The sequence below is a fragment of the Zingiber officinale genome, chromosome 6A (assembly GCF_018446385.1).
Source record: "Zingiber officinale cultivar Zhangliang chromosome 6A, Zo_v1.1, whole genome shotgun sequence".
NCBI lineage: Eukaryota > Viridiplantae > Streptophyta > Magnoliopsida > Zingiberales > Zingiberaceae > Zingiber > Zingiber officinale.
In genome coordinates, this window is record NC_055997.1 from 3323146 (window position 1) to 3340649 (window position 17504).

A 17504-nucleotide genomic window follows, 5' to 3' on the forward strand; every position below is an offset into this window, starting at 1 on the left:
TTAGGTGAATCAGAAGTGAATCAGAAATATCAGAGAAACAGCAGAAACAAACGACATGTTGTGGATCGGTCAATAGACCAATCCATAGCTCTCTGGACCGATCAGGACTCATCCTGATCGGTCTAGGAAGAGTCTGATCGGTCTGTGGACCGATCAGCCTATGGGTGGATCGGTCCACAGACCAATCCCCCTATCGCTTTGAGTCCCAGCGTCTTTCTGATCGCTTCCCACAGAATGCTTCTGTGTGGTTACTGATCGGTCCCCAGACCGATCAGATAACCCACAGAGACTTTCTGTGTGGTCACTGATCGGTCACGAGACCGATCAGGTGACTCATGTATCACTGGATCGGTCTGCCGACCGATCCAGACAACCAGAGTATCACTGGATCGGTCAACAGACCGATCCAATGTCCTTGTGTTAGTTTTAGAGCCTCCCAGCCCTAAACCCTAACGTCTTCCTGGTCCAGAGAACGAGCTACCAAGCCCTCTCTGACCTAGTCCGGAGAACGAGCTGCCGAGCCCTCTCCGACTTTGTCCGGTTCAGAGAACGAGCTACCGAGCCCTCTCCGACTTTGTCCGGTTCAGAGAACGAGCTACCGAGCCCTCTCTGACCTAGTCCGGAGAACGAGCTGCCGAGCCCTCTCCGACTTCGTCCGGTCCAGAGAACGAGCTACCGAGCCCTCTCTGACCTAGTCCGGAGAACGAGCTGCCGAGCCCTCTCCGACTTCGTCCGGTCCAGAGAACGAGCTACCGAGCCCTCTCTGACTTTGCGTGCCAAGTATCCGTACTTGGACTTTTCCTCTCCTCATGATCATCCTTGATCATCAATCAGTCTGAGTTTAATTAATATCTGATACAAACTTAAATCAGTGTCAACATCAAAACAACAGCCAGGTCAGGCTGTATCAACAACACCATCTTTTTCATTTGACCCGGAGGTGGAAGGCTCTTCTTGCTCCGGTGTCAGTGAATGATGCTCCCCCCTCAATCCTAGAGGTGGAGGCCTCTTCATCTTCATCCTCTTGCCCATTGAACAAAGAGTATGCTCCCTCTTTGCCCTTCCGTTGTACTTCGTTGAGGATGAAGCTTCTTGGACTTCCTCTTCTTAAGTTGAGCACCTCTCAACTTTGGAGTCCTCTTCCTCTTGGTCTTGCTCCAATGAGTCACTCTCTTTGGATTTTTCTTGATTTGGTGCAGTGGAGGGAACCTCATGCATTTTAGCCAATTTGCTCCATAGCTCCTTGGCATCTTCAAATACTCCCACTTGCTTCAAGATGTTGCTAGACAATAGATTGATCAATAGCTTGGTCACTTTGTCATTGGTCTCACATATTTGGATTTGCTCTTGACTCTACTTGCTCTTATTGAGAATTTTACTTTTGCTATTTGTTAGAGCTTCAAAGCCTTCTATAAGAGCAAACCATTGCTCTATCTCCATCATAAAAAAAGTTTTCGATTCTTGATTTCCAAGAATCGAAGCTTATCGATGTGTATGGTGGAGGCACTCTTGTGTTGTATCCAAATCCATCTTGGAATTCCATTTGAAGTTGAGCTCTTTTAAAGCCTTTGACTTTGTTGAACTTGCTTCAACTTCTTCTCCTTCTAGCTTGCTGCCCTTCCGGCAATGATTCCGGTGAAGAGCGACCTTGCTCTGATACCACTTGTTAGGGTCGATTTATTGCTAGAGGGGGGGGGGGGGGGGGGGAATAGCTTATTGTGCTTTGTTTGCTTACTTCGGTGTTGTCTCTAAACAAGACTCACAATGCTAACACGTAGATTTACTTGGTATCCACCTCAAGAAGAGGTGACTAATCCAAGGATCCATACACGACACAGTCTACACTAAGAAAAATACTCATTCTCAGTAACTACCGAAGGCGGAGAAGACTTGTACAACCTCTCAATACAAGAAAAAAGAAATACAAGCTAATACAACAACAAATCTTACAAGATTTACAATGAGGGAACCCTAGCTTGTTTCTCCTTCTTGTTTAGAATGCCTCTTGACCTTGGAAATGCAGCAACACCTGACTCCAAGACGCTTCAAAAACTGGCAGTGATAACCTGTGAGAATTGTGAGAGAAGACCATGGAGTGATGCCGAGTCACCGCGAGGAAGACGACTTTAAACTCGACGTTTTTTTTGCAACGGTCACATCCCAATCGATTAGGGAGGCTTGAATCGATCGACTGATCGATTTAGAGCGCCTTTGTGCCCCCAATCGATCGACCGATTGATTGGTGGTGCCCAATCGATCGACTAATCGATTGGGGAAGCTTCTGTGCTCGCGATTCAGGCGCCCAATCGATCGGCTGATCGATTGACCATCTTTGACTTGTTTAACTCAAGTTCAAGGGTTCCCAATTCCAACATCCAGTCTACCGTAACATGTCGGAACTCCACATACCTAGCATCCAGTCATCCTTGACTTGTTGGGACTTTTTCACCAAGTGTCCGGTCAATCTTGACCTACTTGGACTTACCGTCTCGTGCCAAGTGTTCGGTCATCCATGACCCACTTGGACTTTCTTCCACCAGATGTTTGGTCACCCTTGACCCATCTGGATTTCCTTTTGTCAAGTATCCGGTCACTCCTTTAACCTACTTGAACTTCCCAACACAAGGTGTCTAGTCAACCTTGACTCACCTAGATTTCTACGTGTCTGGCTTCACTCACCAGGTCTTTGCATCTGCCTAGCTTCACTCACTAGGATTTTCCTACTGTTTGACTTCACTCACCAGGACTTTCACCGGGGCTTCACTCACCGGGACTTTTGCCTACCTAACTTCACTCACTAGCTCTTTCACCTGACTTCATTCACCAGGATTTCCCAACTACCTAGCTTCACTCACTAGGTATTTCACCTCCCTAACCTTTAGTTAGAACTTTTCCAGTCAAGTATCCGGTCAAACCTTTGACCTACTTGACTCATATTCATATCAAACTGATCAGTCCTAGATCAGAGGGGAATTGTAACAATAATCTCCCTAATCGGACGATTGTTCCTACAATCTCCATATATTATCAAACATCGAAACCCAAATATCGAGACTCAAACTTGAGTCAACTCAAACTTAGTCAACCTGGTCAACCTTGACCCAGGAGATATTGCACCAACAGTTACCACCACCTAGGGTTTTCCATATACCTAACCGCAGTTAGGACTTTCCATCACTTAGGGTTACCGCCCCTTAGGACCTAGGATTACCACCCCCTAGGATTACCACCCCCTAGGATTTTTCACCAGCTTAGAATCCATTAGAACTTTTGCCTAAGACAACTTAGGACTTTCCTGCAAACTCAATCAACTTTATTAGATCATAAAACAACTTAACTTTAGACCCTTTAACATAATCAAAAATCAAATTTGATCGTCTAGTACTTCCTGTACTAACTGTTTGGATTGAGATTTTGCTTAACTTTAAGATTCTATAAACTTTTATTAAAATTCTATTTTATTAAATTAAAATTCAGATTTCTAAAACTTCAATACAATTTTTTTAATATATATATATATATATATATATATATATATATATATATATATATATATATATATATATATATATATATGAAAAATAAAAAAAAATATGATATTTTAACAAAATCACGGCGTTTTCCGAATATTTGTCCTTAGTAATTAAAGGTCGAATTCGGCTCTTGGGGCGTTGTGTAGCTGCGGCCGGCGGTCGTGTCGTAGAACGACGACTGCGAGGTTCTCTTGGAGACCACCTCGCCGCTCCTGAGACCCTCTCCCAGCCGCGTCATCGCCTTCCACGGCGTTATCCTCTCCCGCGACCCTCTACTCTCCTCTTGATTTCCTGCAATCCGATTTCCTCCGGCCTTTCTGTCTGGTAACCACCGCTACAAAGGACTTCCGATTCTCGTATTCATATTTGTTTTTCATTTGTGCCATTTGTTTGGCATATGATTCTGGTTCGACCAGCCGAGTAGAGAGAAGGCCGGAACTTTCAGTGCAGGAGCTTGCGCTGACGCCATTTAAGTTTAGGGGAATATTAGAAGTACTTCTTGTATCGCACTAAGAGCATGCTAAGTATGACATGGAAAGGTCTTCTTTTTTTTTCCTATCGTATGTTATCCTTTCTCCCTTAACAATTTTGTCTAAAGTAGTCCACCATGTGTTTGAACTACTAATCCAGTGAACTGTGAATCATCTCTTCGCAGAGTCATTCTTAGATTACTCTTTGTGATGCTGTTGTTTCATGTCAGATAAAAGACCTTAGGAAGTACAAGGTAAAAGTGTCCAGAAGGGTGAGCAGAATGAGAAAATTAATTTTGCATTGGGGAAGGAACCTTTTTCGACGTCATTGCTATAGAAACAAGAATTTAGTTTCCTCCTCTCCGATGCCTGTTTTCGTATCCAATGTGTTGCTCCTGATGACTTCTAGAGGATACTCTACCGGTAGGATATTGCTAATTTTTTTCTTGGTCATTTTCCTGTTAGTGTGTTTCTGTTCCTGAAGTTATTGTGTATCTACAAACCTTATTTAATAAAATGATGTTTTCTGATTAAAACTGCTACATTTACATAAGTCGTAAGTGAAAGTTTAGCTTCAGTTGGAAAAACTATAATTGAATTGTAGCATGCCTAACAGTTCTCCCGATTTTCCTTCTTTCCGAATGGTCAATTGAATTGTTTGGATTCTTGATATGTTTTCGACATTTACTAGTTTGTACAAGCGAAAAAAAAAAGATGTTTGGGAAGGAAAAATGATGCAGAAAGTGTTTGAAACATTGTACCCTCGGCATAACAAGGCTCCTTTTTTTTTTATAGAAAAATACTAGATTTGAGGGGAACTTATTCCATTATCTTTAATTGGCTGTAATTTTATTTAGGTCGCCAGAACAGGTTTTATGGCTTAGATCCATAATTCATAATTTCTCTTCATTTTTTTTCATAGGCTTACTACATAGAACATATAGGTGATGCACTGCTTTCTTGATGTCTACATTGATTTTGTTTTTTTCGATGTTGTTGTGGTTCATGATTGTTTACAGTCTACAACCCAACAAGGGAAAACATATTTGAAAGTTATGAATTCACTTAAACAACAATTTTGTTTCTTACTCTCTAACCTCAATCTTTGTCGATAAGATGACTGATTTATTTTATGATACAAATTGGGAAGTTATGTAATCAAGACAGTGAGGCCATCGTAGAAATGGCAATGGACCTTTGTCTCTGATGTTTTAAACCATTTTTATTTTGGTTATCATTAATGTTTTTGGAACTGAGTTGAATGAAATATACAACAAATTTTGAATCCTTTGTGAGATCACAACAAAAATGGCGCATGAAGCTCCCGTCAATTTGGGGTCCCGAGGAAGGGTACACAACCTTACCCTAAGAGGTTATTTCCGCGACTCAAAATTTTAACCACTAGGTCAAACATCAACAACTTTACCATTGCGCCGAGGTTCTCCTTCCTTCGTGAGATCACACATCAAAGAAAAATTCTATAGATTCTGTTTCTTATGAGCATAGCTGCAAATTCTTTTGTCAAGTTTATCTGGTGAACATATTTCATTTTCATGCATCTCGTAGATTTTGCATTGATAACATTTCTCTGCTGTCTAATTAAGGTATTATATGTTTGAACTTTGACCTTTCCTGAGCAATTCTAAATCTAGTTGGATCATCAAATGTTATTCTTTCAATGACAGAATCAAGTTCTGAGCTTCCACTTGACCTCCTCAGAATCATGAAACAGAGAATAATAGCAATTGAACAGAAAAACTCCTACCTTCAACAACAAATTAACCAGGTAAATTAAATTATCGCTTTCTAATTTTTCATCAAGATAACAGTTCTCTGCATCAAGTTTATATTATATATTTTTCAACCTAAAGAAATATATTTCAGAATGATCATTGCACGATCCCTGAAAATGTCACTATGAGATACAGGGGAGATGATTGCATTGTAACAAGAGTTGAAAGGATTTTGTCTTTTTCTTAGTATGGCTTAGAAGACAATGAGCCGTTGGATGGTCCATGGAAAATTTTTAAAGAATCTGATGATCAGTTTTTCTTTTTTTTTAAGTTAGGCTTTAATAAGCAGATGTTTTCTTACAAATTTCAAATGCAGCATAGTTTGCCAGTAACTAGATGTTGAATTTGTCTCTGCCTTAAAATCGAATGATTCCAGTCAGAGAAGTTCAATGTTGATGTAGATTCCTCTAGGAGAAATTACTGGTTATCAACTAGCAAGAGACTGTCACCTTATCTGTCAACTTTTTTTCATATTGCCCTTTCTCTTTGTGGTCATGATGAGATAGATGCAATTAAGTTGTGTGCTATCATTCTTATCAACATTAACAATCCTGATGCTCTAAGTTCAATACTTTCTAGCATTTCTTTGTTTGGGATATGTGATCTAATGTAACTATTTTGCATGTTTTTATCTGGGTTAATTAATGTGTCCCCAACTATGATTTTTGTATAATTTTTGTCTTTGCTCATAACACTTTTTTGCATAAAGTTATGCAGGTTTTGTAAATTTATTCCAAAATTTAGTCTTTGTTCAGTATACATTAAATTAGTGAAATCTTACATGACTCACTAATTAACGAACTGTAGAAAAATGCCTAATCACATTAAAAAAATACTTTTTGCATGTTTACAAAAACGGAACAAAAGGAGTAGAGATAGGGCACTAGTGTTTTTTATTTACCAGTTTTATGCATTTAAAATATAGAACCTTAGGGTAACTGAGAGTTGATGTTAGAAATGTTACAAACACAGATATATCAATTATCCATTGTTTTCTCTATCATTTCTAGAAATGTACAATCATGAGCTTTTTAGATCATAAGCTAATGTAATCATTTAATTTTTCCTATAAGATCATTGATTGTTATTATATGAATAAAACTTTTAGGTGCATTTTTGTATACTTCAATTGTCACCATGATTTTATTGACAATAAAATTCACATGACTTCATAAACTTGACATATCTCGACATCCAGAAATTTTACTTATCACGGTTCTTGTTATTGTTTATTTGTAAGACAGGAAGTAGTATCAGTAGCTGATTATTCAAGAGCTAATAAAGAGCTACGGGAACTTGAGAGCTCAATGGAATTAATAAAACGGCTTAGATCCATAGAAAAGGTTTTCTCTAAAATTTTGACTTGTTGCATGTGTGTTATGAGAGTTGCTAACATTATTGAACTCAACTTGATCACTGTTTCTTGATCCTTATTATTTTTTTTCACATCCGGACACATCATTCAAAAGCCACATGAACAGTGTATAATAAAACTACATAGAGACAGAACATCTGCATAATGTTTCTGCAAACCTCATTCTGCATACTTTTAAGTTATGCACAAATTTTCAAAGTGGTACGATTTAGAAAACATCAGCAATCCTAGCATACAAATTTGTTGAATAGATTATATACAATTATGACTCTGTTTACAATTTCATTTAAACTTGAAACTGACAAATACAAAAAAATTCCCTAACCTCTGTGCCAACATGTTATTGTATGTTTCTAACTCTTTGATCTTTCATATGGTCATTAAATTATCAGTTTATAATTGATTGGTTGTTCATAATTACTAACCAGTAACCACCCTTATCCTTCAATATTTATCCACCAACCACTTCACCTTCCTATTTCAACAATTCTAAAATAACCTGATTATTTTCTCGACTAATGGGTACCTATGGTCATTTTTGCTTTTTCTATAATGTTTTTTTTTAAATTTTTTTATTATCATGTTACCGACCATTTCTACATGTGGTGTAAAGCATTCTGAATTTGAGAAATTGACAAATTTATCCTGGTTAATTTTTTTTTTGTCTTTGTTGAAAATACAATTAAAATTCTGAAACAATATGATTATATTTACACTTTCTTAAGTCTGTTTTCTTTTAATGGAGATTATTTTCTTATTCATTTATACTTTTATAACTGATTATATAATCATGTAAATGGAAAATACTTTAATATAATGCAAAAGATTATTTGATTTTTTTTTCACATTTACTCATCATTAGCGCATAGGAGAGACTGAGAAGAGCACAGGAAGAAGGCCAAGGGAAAAAAAAGCAAGATGTTAGTCCTAGCATAACTCCACTTAATATTAATATCTAAAGCATAGAAATAGCCATCCTTTTTATCCAATGTTTCCACACATGTATCCCACATGAATAGACAGCAAATTTAAATGAATTTGCTTTTATGTTTCTTGTACAAGAGAATGTACTCCTCAAGTTTCCTTTTTCAAGCGGCTGTATTCACATTTACCCATCACACTCAATCAATAAAGTTCAAATTGCTCATGATAAGATCCTTCTCATTTTAGATTTGTAGACTAGGAATAATGATCTGGTTACAGGAGATTGATGGTCTTAAATCATTGATGTCTGACTGTGCTGAAGACAAAGACATGAGCAACATGGCAGCTGAGGAATTAGAGCAAGCTCTAGTAGAGGAGAGAAGGTTTCAACATTTACTGCTCAAGTCATTGCTTCCTAAGGACGATGCAGATGAGAGAGATTGCATACTGGAGGTTAGAGCAGGTAAACAATGATAATGTTTCTCTATTTAGTTCTTGAACCTGCTCATTAACTTACATTATTCTCTATTCCATTGATAGCTTCCTGGTTGTTTATTGCGATTTATTGCCATAAAATTATCAGGTACTGGCGGCGAAGAAGCTTCATTATTTGCAATGGATATATTCAAAATGTATGTGTTCTTTCAAAAAATATGCATGGTCTCACAATTGATTCTTAAATAAAGATATGACAGGTATGAAAAATATTCACAGAAGAGAGGTTGGAATTTTGATGTTATTGCCATAATGGAATCTAATATTAAAGGATATAAGGTAGTTTTCTGTTTTTGACTAGCTCTAACATATTTGATCCACATTTTGAATGTTTGAGTAGATACATTTGGTCTCTTTTGTTAAAGCTTAGCTGAGAATTGTTCAACAGGAAGCAAGTGGGACAATATCTGGACCTGGTGTATATGGTAGATTGAAATTTGAGAGTGGGATCCACAGAGTTCAGGTTTAAGGATGATCATTGATGTATATTTTTGTTTGTTTCCCCCACTATTAGAAGATATTATTATGTCTTCGTTTTTGAGATTAAAATCATCTTTGTAACAGCGTGTTCCGGTGACAGAGAAATCTGGACGGGTGCATACAAGTGCAGTTTCTATTGCCATACTTCCTCAAGCTGATGAGGTCATTCATTTCATATACCTACTACTGTTGGATTACCATCAAAAGTTAAACATCTTATGTAAACGATTCCCAGAACTATACAATGAATGACATATTAGGTTGCATTCAATTTGCACCATTTGAGATCCAATTTGAGCTCAAGTTCATTCACATATCTTCCATTAGTAAATTTAGTTGGATTCACTCTAATTATATTGGCTACAGTCGTTTAAAATGTCTCAGTTGATTGTTCTGCCTTTATTGCTGAATTCTCCTTGCTAGTTACAGTTCTCATTATAAGTGTTCCAAATTCATAAGTTGGTACATAGTTTTATCTTCTTTACAAGATAACTTTTATTCATTAATTTCCAGATCTTGGTTTGGCTTTAAATCGTTTAGTATGGTAAGTTAGGACTTGCTATATGTGTCACAGATTCTGACTTCTTGAAGGTGTGACGTAAATTGCAACTGTTCAATCTGCACAACGGAAAGTGGAAATTGTCAGTGCTAAATATGCTCCACTGGTGTGATATCTCCATTGGTATATGTGATCACACTATGTATATTATAGTTAGGTTATCAAACCTTAGTTAAATGCAGAAAGAGCTGATTCGTCTGAATTGCTATCCTCATCCACTCACAAAACTTCAGATTAGACCGGTTCATTCCTTCGATATGGCTTCAATCATGAATCATTCAAAACAACCCCATTTAGTGTTCCTGATCTCAAATAATTGGCTGCCATATTTTTATTCATTTGAAGTCTGCTTAGTTTTTCTAATAGGAATGCCTTCTCTGAAGTCAGAACTATTCTTGTTTTATTTCATATACTCTTAAACATAATACATCTATACATTGTTGTCTTTTTTCCCCTCTAGGTTGATGTCCAACTTCGAAATGAAGACTTGAGGATTGATACTTATCGATCTGGTGGCGCTGGAGGTCAATCTGTGAACACCACAGATAGTGCAGTCAGGGTTACTCATATACCAACAGGAATTGCAGTTGCGATACAAAATGAAAGATCACAACACAAGGTTTATATTCACTTATCTTCTACATTTCCTATCTCCCGCAAATAGATTGCTTTTTTATTAGAATTATTATGTGCCATACCCGCTTTTTGTTCTACCATCTGCAAGTTAATCTGTAGAGAATTACCAAAGGGGATGTAAAGCAGTTTGTAAACACCTAAAAAGTTTATCACTATAACCTACATAACCAAAGGGGATGTTATTTGTAGTTGGGTGCAAACCGATTAATCCTGAAAATAGATTGGTTTTATAGTGATCGTTCGTGTAGCCTATTCAAGTGAGTTCTCAATATCTGTAGAATCCATTATCCTTAGTTTCTCAATTCAACCTTCTTCACTCAGTCCTTAGTTTCTGAATCTAACCATCTTCATTCAGAATAAGGCAAAAGCGCTCGAAGTATTGCGTGCTAGGCTGTATGAAATGGAGAGGTCGAGACTTCATACGAGCAGGTCAAAACTTCGTGCGGAGCAGGTTGGTGGCGGTATTTGGCATTCACTTTTGATATATCTCAACGTCCGATAAGCATTCCAAGGTCTTTTACAGATTGGAAGCGGCGATAGGTCAGAGCGTATCCGAACCTATAATTTCCCTCAAGGTCGAGTCACTGACCACCGAATTGGGATAACAAACCATTCGATAGAAGATGTCATGGAGGGAGAGTGCCTAGACGTGTTCATCGATGCTCTTCTCTTGCAAGAGGAAATGGATGCCATTGCCTCATTCAGCAGTCAGTGATTGACAAAACATATTGGGTTCCTGGAATGGATTCATCCAAGAATAAGAAACAGCTCGTGGTCAGAATCGATAGTCTTCGGTTTTTGTTCGTTGGTGATTTTGAAACTAGGAGATTCCTTGCTACTAAATTCCTTTGGTATCTATAAAGATTCCATCATGTTGTTGAATACCTGTTTGTTGATTCCACTTTTGTGCATTGCAGCATTGTTTATGCTGTAAACTGTAATCCTCAGAAATGATAGAATCATTAGGCAAACAGATATGAGGTTACCCATAAAGTTATGTTTTATCATTATTATTGAAATTGTAAATGAATCAAATGTAATTTAGGATTTAATTTGCTAAGTTTGTTTATCATAAATCAGATACATTAAATGAATAAATTTAATAATTTATTAAATTAAATGAAGGGCAAAAATAAAAAAAAATGCTCTTAGAACATCCACAATCGTGGGTAGGGGTGAGCAGTCAATCCGTTAAATTGATCAACTCGCTTATACTGGCTTGATCCGAACCGGAAAAAAAATCCTCCGGATATAGGGCCGGATGTAGGGTCCTGATCTTGCATTATCTGATCTAGTAGGGTCGGATAGTTTTTTATCCCAATAACCGAACCAATTCGATCCGCGATCACCCCTATTTGTAGCAACTATCGTCGATAAGTTGCTACACGTTGTAGTAGTTACTGCCGATAAGCTACTACATGTTATAGCATCTACGGGTGATTAGCTGTTACAACGTATAATGAATAATGTCTATTATCATTTTAAAATATTTTTTATTTTTGTTGTTTTGTATTTATATTTTATATTTCATTGGATATATGATCGGATATCCAAATAACTGACAACTCGTTGGATATCTGATACATAATAATCGCCGGATATAGGACCGGATGTAGGTCCTGATATTGTATTATCTGATCTAATAGGGTCGGATAATTTTTTATTCTAATAACCGAACCAACCTGATCTACGATCACCCCTAATCGTGGGAGCTTTTAGAGAGTTCATTCGTTGTCACATCCATGTCACTTAAAAAAAGTAAAAAAATCTCAATATCTCTCCATTATTAAAAAAAATCTCTCAATAACTTTTACACCGGTCTCCTATTTTTTAAATTCCCATACCACATATCTCTCTTCTAATTAAAAAACACTTCCATTATCATATTTAAATTAAAAAAATTATTTTAATAATAATAATTTTTTAAAAAAACGTGAAGGAGTGGCTTTGTAAAGATGGAGTCACTCCTTCCTATTGTGTCGCCACATCGACAATGGGAGCTCCTTCTCCGAAGGAACTTTCATTGTTATAAATGCTATAATAGTTATAGATTCATAGCTGCTATAATGTGAATGTTAGGTGAAAATTAAATTTACATTGTAGCAATTATAATTTCTACTACAAAGTGAATATTTTTGAAAGGATAGACCAATTCAAGATTTAATAATAGACTAGTTCAAGATTTAATATAAGACTTTAGATGAATCGAATGTTCATGAACAAAGTTAGATATTTGGTTTGGTAAGAGTTTGTTTATATTTGTTCAATACATATAAGATTGATTAAATGAACAAACTTAAACAATTCACTAAACTAAATAAACAAATTTGAACACATGTGTTCAACTCATTAATATTCATGAACAATGCTCGCGAACTATTAATAAAACTTTTATCTAAATATGAAATAAAAAAATCTTTTAAAATAAATAAACAAGTTTAAATTATCAAGTTTAATAACCAATCAAACAAATAAAAATTCTAAAAATCAAACAAGTTGGAGTTGAGAACTCGATAACATCTAAACAAATCAAACTAAAGTGAAACTTGAATTGAAAGTTCGATAACATCTAAACGAACTAAGCTCAAATTAAACTTAAGCTCATAAAAAATAAACCAAGCCAATATTGAACAATCATTTAAAGGTTTGATTTGTTTTAGACTTAATTTAGTCGCCTTCTCAAATAAACTTGAACACCTTAAAATTAGACTCGGTTTAACTTATTTACAATCCTAATTTAATGCTTATGACGGGAATAATAATATTAGATAATATATTTAGAATAATTATGTCATTCTATATGGGAGGTTGGGACTTGGGAGTAGGAAATCCGTTTTTAATAAAAATTAAAAAGAGGCACAAGTAATTATTCTAATAAAAAAAAAGAGATGTCCTTTTTTTATTACTGCCCCAGAATGAATGAACATAAAAGGCACGTAACTGAGTGATTTATTCTACAATATTTTTTAAAAAATAAATATTTTAATATATTTTGATAGAATAAATTTTTAATATGCTTTTTATACTTAGGAAATATTGGGGTGTTTAAAAAATATTAAAAATTGTGGAAGATTTGGAAAATTAACCGAAAATAAACTATGCGGGCGTGCAACTTTTTCCCAAGTAAAACCCCGATCCGACCCGTCCTCCTCGAGACGGAGCTAGTTTTGGAAAGGGATGGCGTCCTGCGGCTCCGCTTGCGACCAGTCCCACTGCCGGCGGCCGGATGACAGCGGCGGCGCAGAGGAGGATGTGCCGGAGAGGTTCTCCGCATCCCGTGATTCTGACACATCGAAGACTGCCGGAGGCGGGGACTTGGCGCGCTGCAGCAAGTGCGGAGAGGAGCCCAAGGCGGGGACGCATAGGGTACTCAACGGGATGTGTGCATCCTGCTTCCGTTCCTACCTATACGGCAAGTTCAAGCTCGCCGTCTCCACGAACGCCATGATCTCCCCCACTGACAAAATCCTCGTCGCCTTCTCCGGCGGCCCGGGCTCCAGGTCCTCCTCGCCAATTCTCTTCCTTTACTAAAGAGGAAAACGTAGCAAATGAATCAGCTTTCTCTTTATTCCTGATTAATTATGTTGTTTAACTACGCAAACTTTTTCTCTTCCATATTAAATTGTCTAGCGAAGGTTTAAGATATTTTTCCAACTCAGGTCCGTGTTAGAGAAAATCTTGAGAAATTCATAGAATAAAAAGCAAATTTTGGTAGTAATACAAGTAGTCAAGCACGAAATTGATGTAGTTAATTTCAAAATATATCCTGAATTTTAGTAAAGAAAACATCTTAGAATTAAAGAAAAGTGATCCCCATGGCTTAAACTCCCATAGATCCCCCTATGACCTACTACTATTGGAAAATATTTTGCATGCTACTAACTATATGACAATCAAAACTCCTACTTTGCTTGGTGACTTCTCCAAAGACCAAAGAATGTTTAAGTGAGCCCCACTAAATTTACTCCCAAAAATCCTCTGGATGACTTATCCCTCTTTAAGAGACTTTCAAGAAAGATGAAAATGGTGTTTGAATTAATATTTTTGGCAACATTTTAATAATTTGAATGGTAAAATGACAAAGTATTAATTGCTTGGTGAGCACAAAAGAGATCTGCTTATTTTGCTAGTAATGGGGGTTCAAAATTTGAATATGGCCGAAAGGTTGAGCTTTTATGATAATTAATTCTTAAAAATTGCCAATTGATTGGTTGTGTGATTGCCTAAGCACAGCCTATAGTTGCTTTGAAGCCGTAGTTTACATTTCTTGCTAGTTTTTTTCTTTGAAATTTTTCCAATATTATTTGTTTCCAGGCATTGAAATTTTTCCATGGAGAGATCTTATTCATTATCTAATGTTTCTTTCCGTGGCTCATTATATTTGTTTGTATCAGAGTAGCTCTACAATTTGTTCATGAGATGCAGAAGAAATCACTGGAAAGCTGGGATGCAAGTAAATCTCAATCTTTCCCGGTTTTCGGTGTGGGTGTTGCTTTCGTTGATGAAAGTATAAGCTCTGTGATCCCATCACCCGAATTAGACAGGATCTTCAAACATATCAAGTTGATCGTGTCATCTCTGGTTCCTGGTCATAAGGATTTGCATATTGCACCAATTGAGGATGTATGTTCTATGGGTTCTGATGATGGAACAACTAGATTGAACAAGTTACTGAATTCAGTCTCTGATGCTACTGGAAAAGAAGATTTTCTGGATCATTTGTGCATGCTTTCATTACAAAAGGTTCTAATTCTAATTATTTGTATTTATACATGGAGAAAAAATTGTAAATTTGTTAAATGTTAAATGATCTTCACCAGATTGCTTTGGATAATGGATACACTAAACTTGTGATCGGGTCCTGCTCATCAACTATAGCACGCCATGTAATATCAGCAACTGTTAAGGTTTGTAATTTTTCAAGCTCTGTGCTCTTGCTTGTTTGCACATTTTCAAAATCATATCAAACTAGAGTGATCTTTTGATTACCACCATTTTATGTATCAGAAAGGCCAATTTTTATGCTTCACTTTGTTTGTTATGCACATTGAACATTTTTTTTCCTTTTAATGAAAATTCAGACTCTGTAACTCCAGTTTATTTTTTTTCATGAAAGTATGAAAGCCACTCACATGTGCTTTTCAATTTGGTAACATTTGTTTTCTAAATAGTTTAGTACAGAACTTTAAATACAATACAGTTTTGCACACTATTATTCCATGATAAATTTGGGGATTAGCACAATTTTGTAACCATTGCTGTGTCAAAATGTTTGTAGCATCTCACATCCAAGTCCATGTTTTATTATTGAAACATTTGTGAGACTTGAAGCATTGGTTAAACTTTGCTTTCAGGGTCAAGGTTACTCGCTTCCCGCTGACGTGCAGTATGTGGATGCAAGGTGGGAAGTTCCAGTCGTGCTTCCTCTTCGTGATTGCTTAACAGATGAACTAAGTTTGCTTTGTCAGCTTGATGGGTAAGACATATTTATAGCAGCACATTAATACTTCGTATCTGGATCGTTCAACTAATTGATTAGATAGTCTGGAGACACTGCAGCTGTCCAAGAGGCCTTCCAGCTCTAATAGTATCAACAATTTGGTTTCATCATTCATATCCCGCTTACAGGTAAAGTTTCCTATTATCCTCCCATTAAATGCGCTATATATTCAGTTTACCTGATTTTACTTATTCTCTCGATTGTTTCAACTACTTTTACTTGTCTTTCTGTTCCAGTGTCGATTAAAGAATTTGTTGCATTTTCAGGATGACAACCCTGCCCGTGAGCGCACTATTGTAAGAACTGCAGAAAAGCTCAAGCCATTTGGATTCAACAAGTTTGTTGAGAATAAATACCATGAGTTCATCCCTTCTCGTCTGCGTTGCAAGTTTCAGAATACCAACAATGGTGGATCTGATCTCGCCGAGGTCTTTTGCACATTCTGCATGAGTCCTCTAAGTGAGTCAGAACTCCATGACATGCATGGAAAGTCCCAAACTTTGGTTGACACATTTACCGCAGCTTGTTGCCAGAGCTGTTCATTCCAGATCTTGCCAAAGGAGTCTGAATCTCTCCAACACTTCCTTTCCTTCCTACCACAATCAATGACAAGAAAAGTGGCAGATAGCACGTTGGAACAAAGTCTGCTGAGGTAATAGTCGTTTCGTGCGTTTATACACGGCACATATGATCTCCCTTAGAACTCCTCATTGTTTGTTCAGGGAAATGATAGATGATTGTCTGCTGGTTGATGATGATGCTGATGGTGATAGAACTTAAAAGTATAAAACCATCTCGCCATTCTCAGCTTTTCTCATGGTAATGCATAATCATCATAAAGTTTTTAACATTATGGATCTCTTGTCTCCCATTCTGTTGTAGAATCAAAGCTCTATGGTCTCTGAATTTAGGTGTTTTACTATTAGAAATATATTTTTTTTTCTGTGTTGTTGAAGATTTTTCCTAGTACAATATATTAAGAAATACTGAACACATCAACTTGATGATGTTGATGCTCTTTTTGGAAAATATGATAAAGATCAGTTATGTTTCTTTGATTTATCAAAACTTGAAGTTCTTGCTATTTTTTTTTTCCAAAAAAAAAGAGTGAAAGTTTATCATAGTATACAAAAGAAAGTTCATAGCATACTGTTTATATATACATGTACAAGCCTGCAAAATTTTGAACCATATCAAAAGAAACCAAGCAGATTCAGATCATTCTGCCGCACTGCGGCGCGATGAGATAAACAGTGAATTAGCGCCTTCTTGGTCTCTGTGGTTTGGTGGAGCTGCTCTTGCCGGGGAACGGGCAGCAAAAGTATAGAGGACTAGGAGACGGGCGGTCGACCACCGGTGAGATAATTCCATGTCTGCTTACTGTGCTTGATTTGGAGCGCTGCTGCTGCAGCTCCTCCGGTGATCTGCGGCCATCGTCCCGATGATTCTTGACCCGAGACGGATAGTGATCTCGTGATGCTAAGAATGTCTCGTCCCACACCAAACCCGACGACCCTGACCGCCGGAACGTCGTCTTCGACCTTCGCAGCTCAGCCATGATCACTGTTCTCTGTCTCTTCCCCTCTCTCTGTGATCTGCGTCTGCGGCTTTGCTTAATTAGCTGCGCACTGATAAATAACTGCCGATTTCGAAGTGTAGCTCTTGACGTGTTGGCTTCCTTGCGCTGACCGCCGGCGTAGGTACGCCGTGCTTGGCTTTAATCGCCGGTCAAAGTTGAT

The 17504-nt window shown here is 37.2% G+C and overlaps 3 protein-coding genes across 7 annotated transcripts; 2 read left to right on the forward strand and 1 right to left on the reverse strand.

Annotated features, from left to right (window-relative positions):
• The first annotated feature begins 3638 nt into the window (after nucleotides 1-3638).
• LOC121995599 (peptide chain release factor 1, mitochondrial-like) lies at nucleotides 3639-11151 on the forward strand. 5 transcript variants are annotated; one of them, XM_042549328.1, is made up of 13 exons: nucleotides 3639-3857; nucleotides 3950-4072; nucleotides 4234-4426; nucleotides 5689-5789; nucleotides 7037-7139; nucleotides 8375-8558; nucleotides 8679-8727; nucleotides 8791-8869; nucleotides 8979-9053; nucleotides 9155-9232; nucleotides 10090-10248; nucleotides 10621-10716; nucleotides 10789-11151. In XM_042549328.1, exons 5-13 carry the CDS (start codon nucleotides 7104-7106, stop codon nucleotides 10978-10980), a joined length of 948 nt encoding a protein of 315 aa, XP_042405262.1. In that variant the 5' UTR covers nucleotides 3639-3857; nucleotides 3950-4072; nucleotides 4234-4426; nucleotides 5689-5789; nucleotides 7037-7103; the 3' UTR covers nucleotides 10981-11151. The 5 variants fall into 5 exon arrangements, 3 of the variants coding, with proteins under 3 accessions (XP_042405262.1, XP_042405261.1, XP_042405263.1); XM_042549327.1 differs by having other exon boundaries at nucleotides 7041-7139; XR_006115872.1 differs by having other exon boundaries at nucleotides 7041-7139; nucleotides 8418-8558; nucleotides 8679-9053.
• Nucleotides 11152-13392: 2241 nt separating this feature from the next.
• On the forward strand, nucleotides 13393-16618 carry LOC121995600 (cytoplasmic tRNA 2-thiolation protein 2-like). The gene is made up of 7 exons (XM_042549330.1): nucleotides 13393-13765; nucleotides 14660-15008; nucleotides 15086-15172; nucleotides 15620-15741; nucleotides 15809-15893; nucleotides 16032-16417; nucleotides 16488-16618. Exons 1-7 carry the CDS (start codon nucleotides 13443-13445, stop codon nucleotides 16543-16545), a joined length of 1410 nt encoding a protein of 469 aa, XP_042405264.1. The 5' UTR covers nucleotides 13393-13442; the 3' UTR covers nucleotides 16546-16618.
• A 405-nt stretch (nucleotides 16619-17023) lies between these two features.
• On the reverse strand, nucleotides 17024-17323 carry LOC121993776 (MAPK kinase substrate protein At1g80180-like). The gene has a single exon (XM_042548090.1). It carries the CDS (start codon nucleotides 17321-17323, stop codon nucleotides 17024-17026), a length of 300 nt encoding a protein of 99 aa, XP_042404024.1.
• Nucleotides 17324-17504: the final 181 nt, after the last annotated feature.

Excerpts from the sequence above, each read along its gene's own strand:
- LOC121993776 (XM_042548090.1), bottom strand. The coding sequence starts at position 17,323 with ATGGCTGAGCTGCGAAGGTCGAAGACGACGTTCCGGCGGTCAGGGTCG.
- LOC121995599 (XM_042549327.1), top strand. The coding sequence starts at position 4,285 with ATGAGAAAATTAATTTTGCATTGGGGAAGGAACCTTTTTCGACGTCAT. Across the intron at positions 5,790-7,040 it reads TTCAACAACAAATTAACCAG|GAAGTAGTATCAGTAGCTGA; the intron begins GTAAATTAAATT and ends TTTGTAAGACAG. Across the intron at positions 8,870-8,978 it reads CTAATATTAAAGGATATAAG|GAAGCAAGTGGGACAATATC; the intron begins GTAGTTTTCTGT and ends ATTGTTCAACAG.
- LOC121995600 (XM_042549330.1), top strand. The coding sequence starts at position 13,443 with ATGGCGTCCTGCGGCTCCGCTTGCGACCAGTCCCACTGCCGGCGGCCG. Across the intron at positions 15,009-15,085 it reads GCATGCTTTCATTACAAAAG|ATTGCTTTGGATAATGGATA; the intron begins GTTCTAATTCTA and ends GATCTTCACCAG. Across the intron at positions 15,742-15,808 it reads TTGCTTTGTCAGCTTGATGG|TCTGGAGACACTGCAGCTGT; the intron begins GTAAGACATATT and ends TTGATTAGATAG.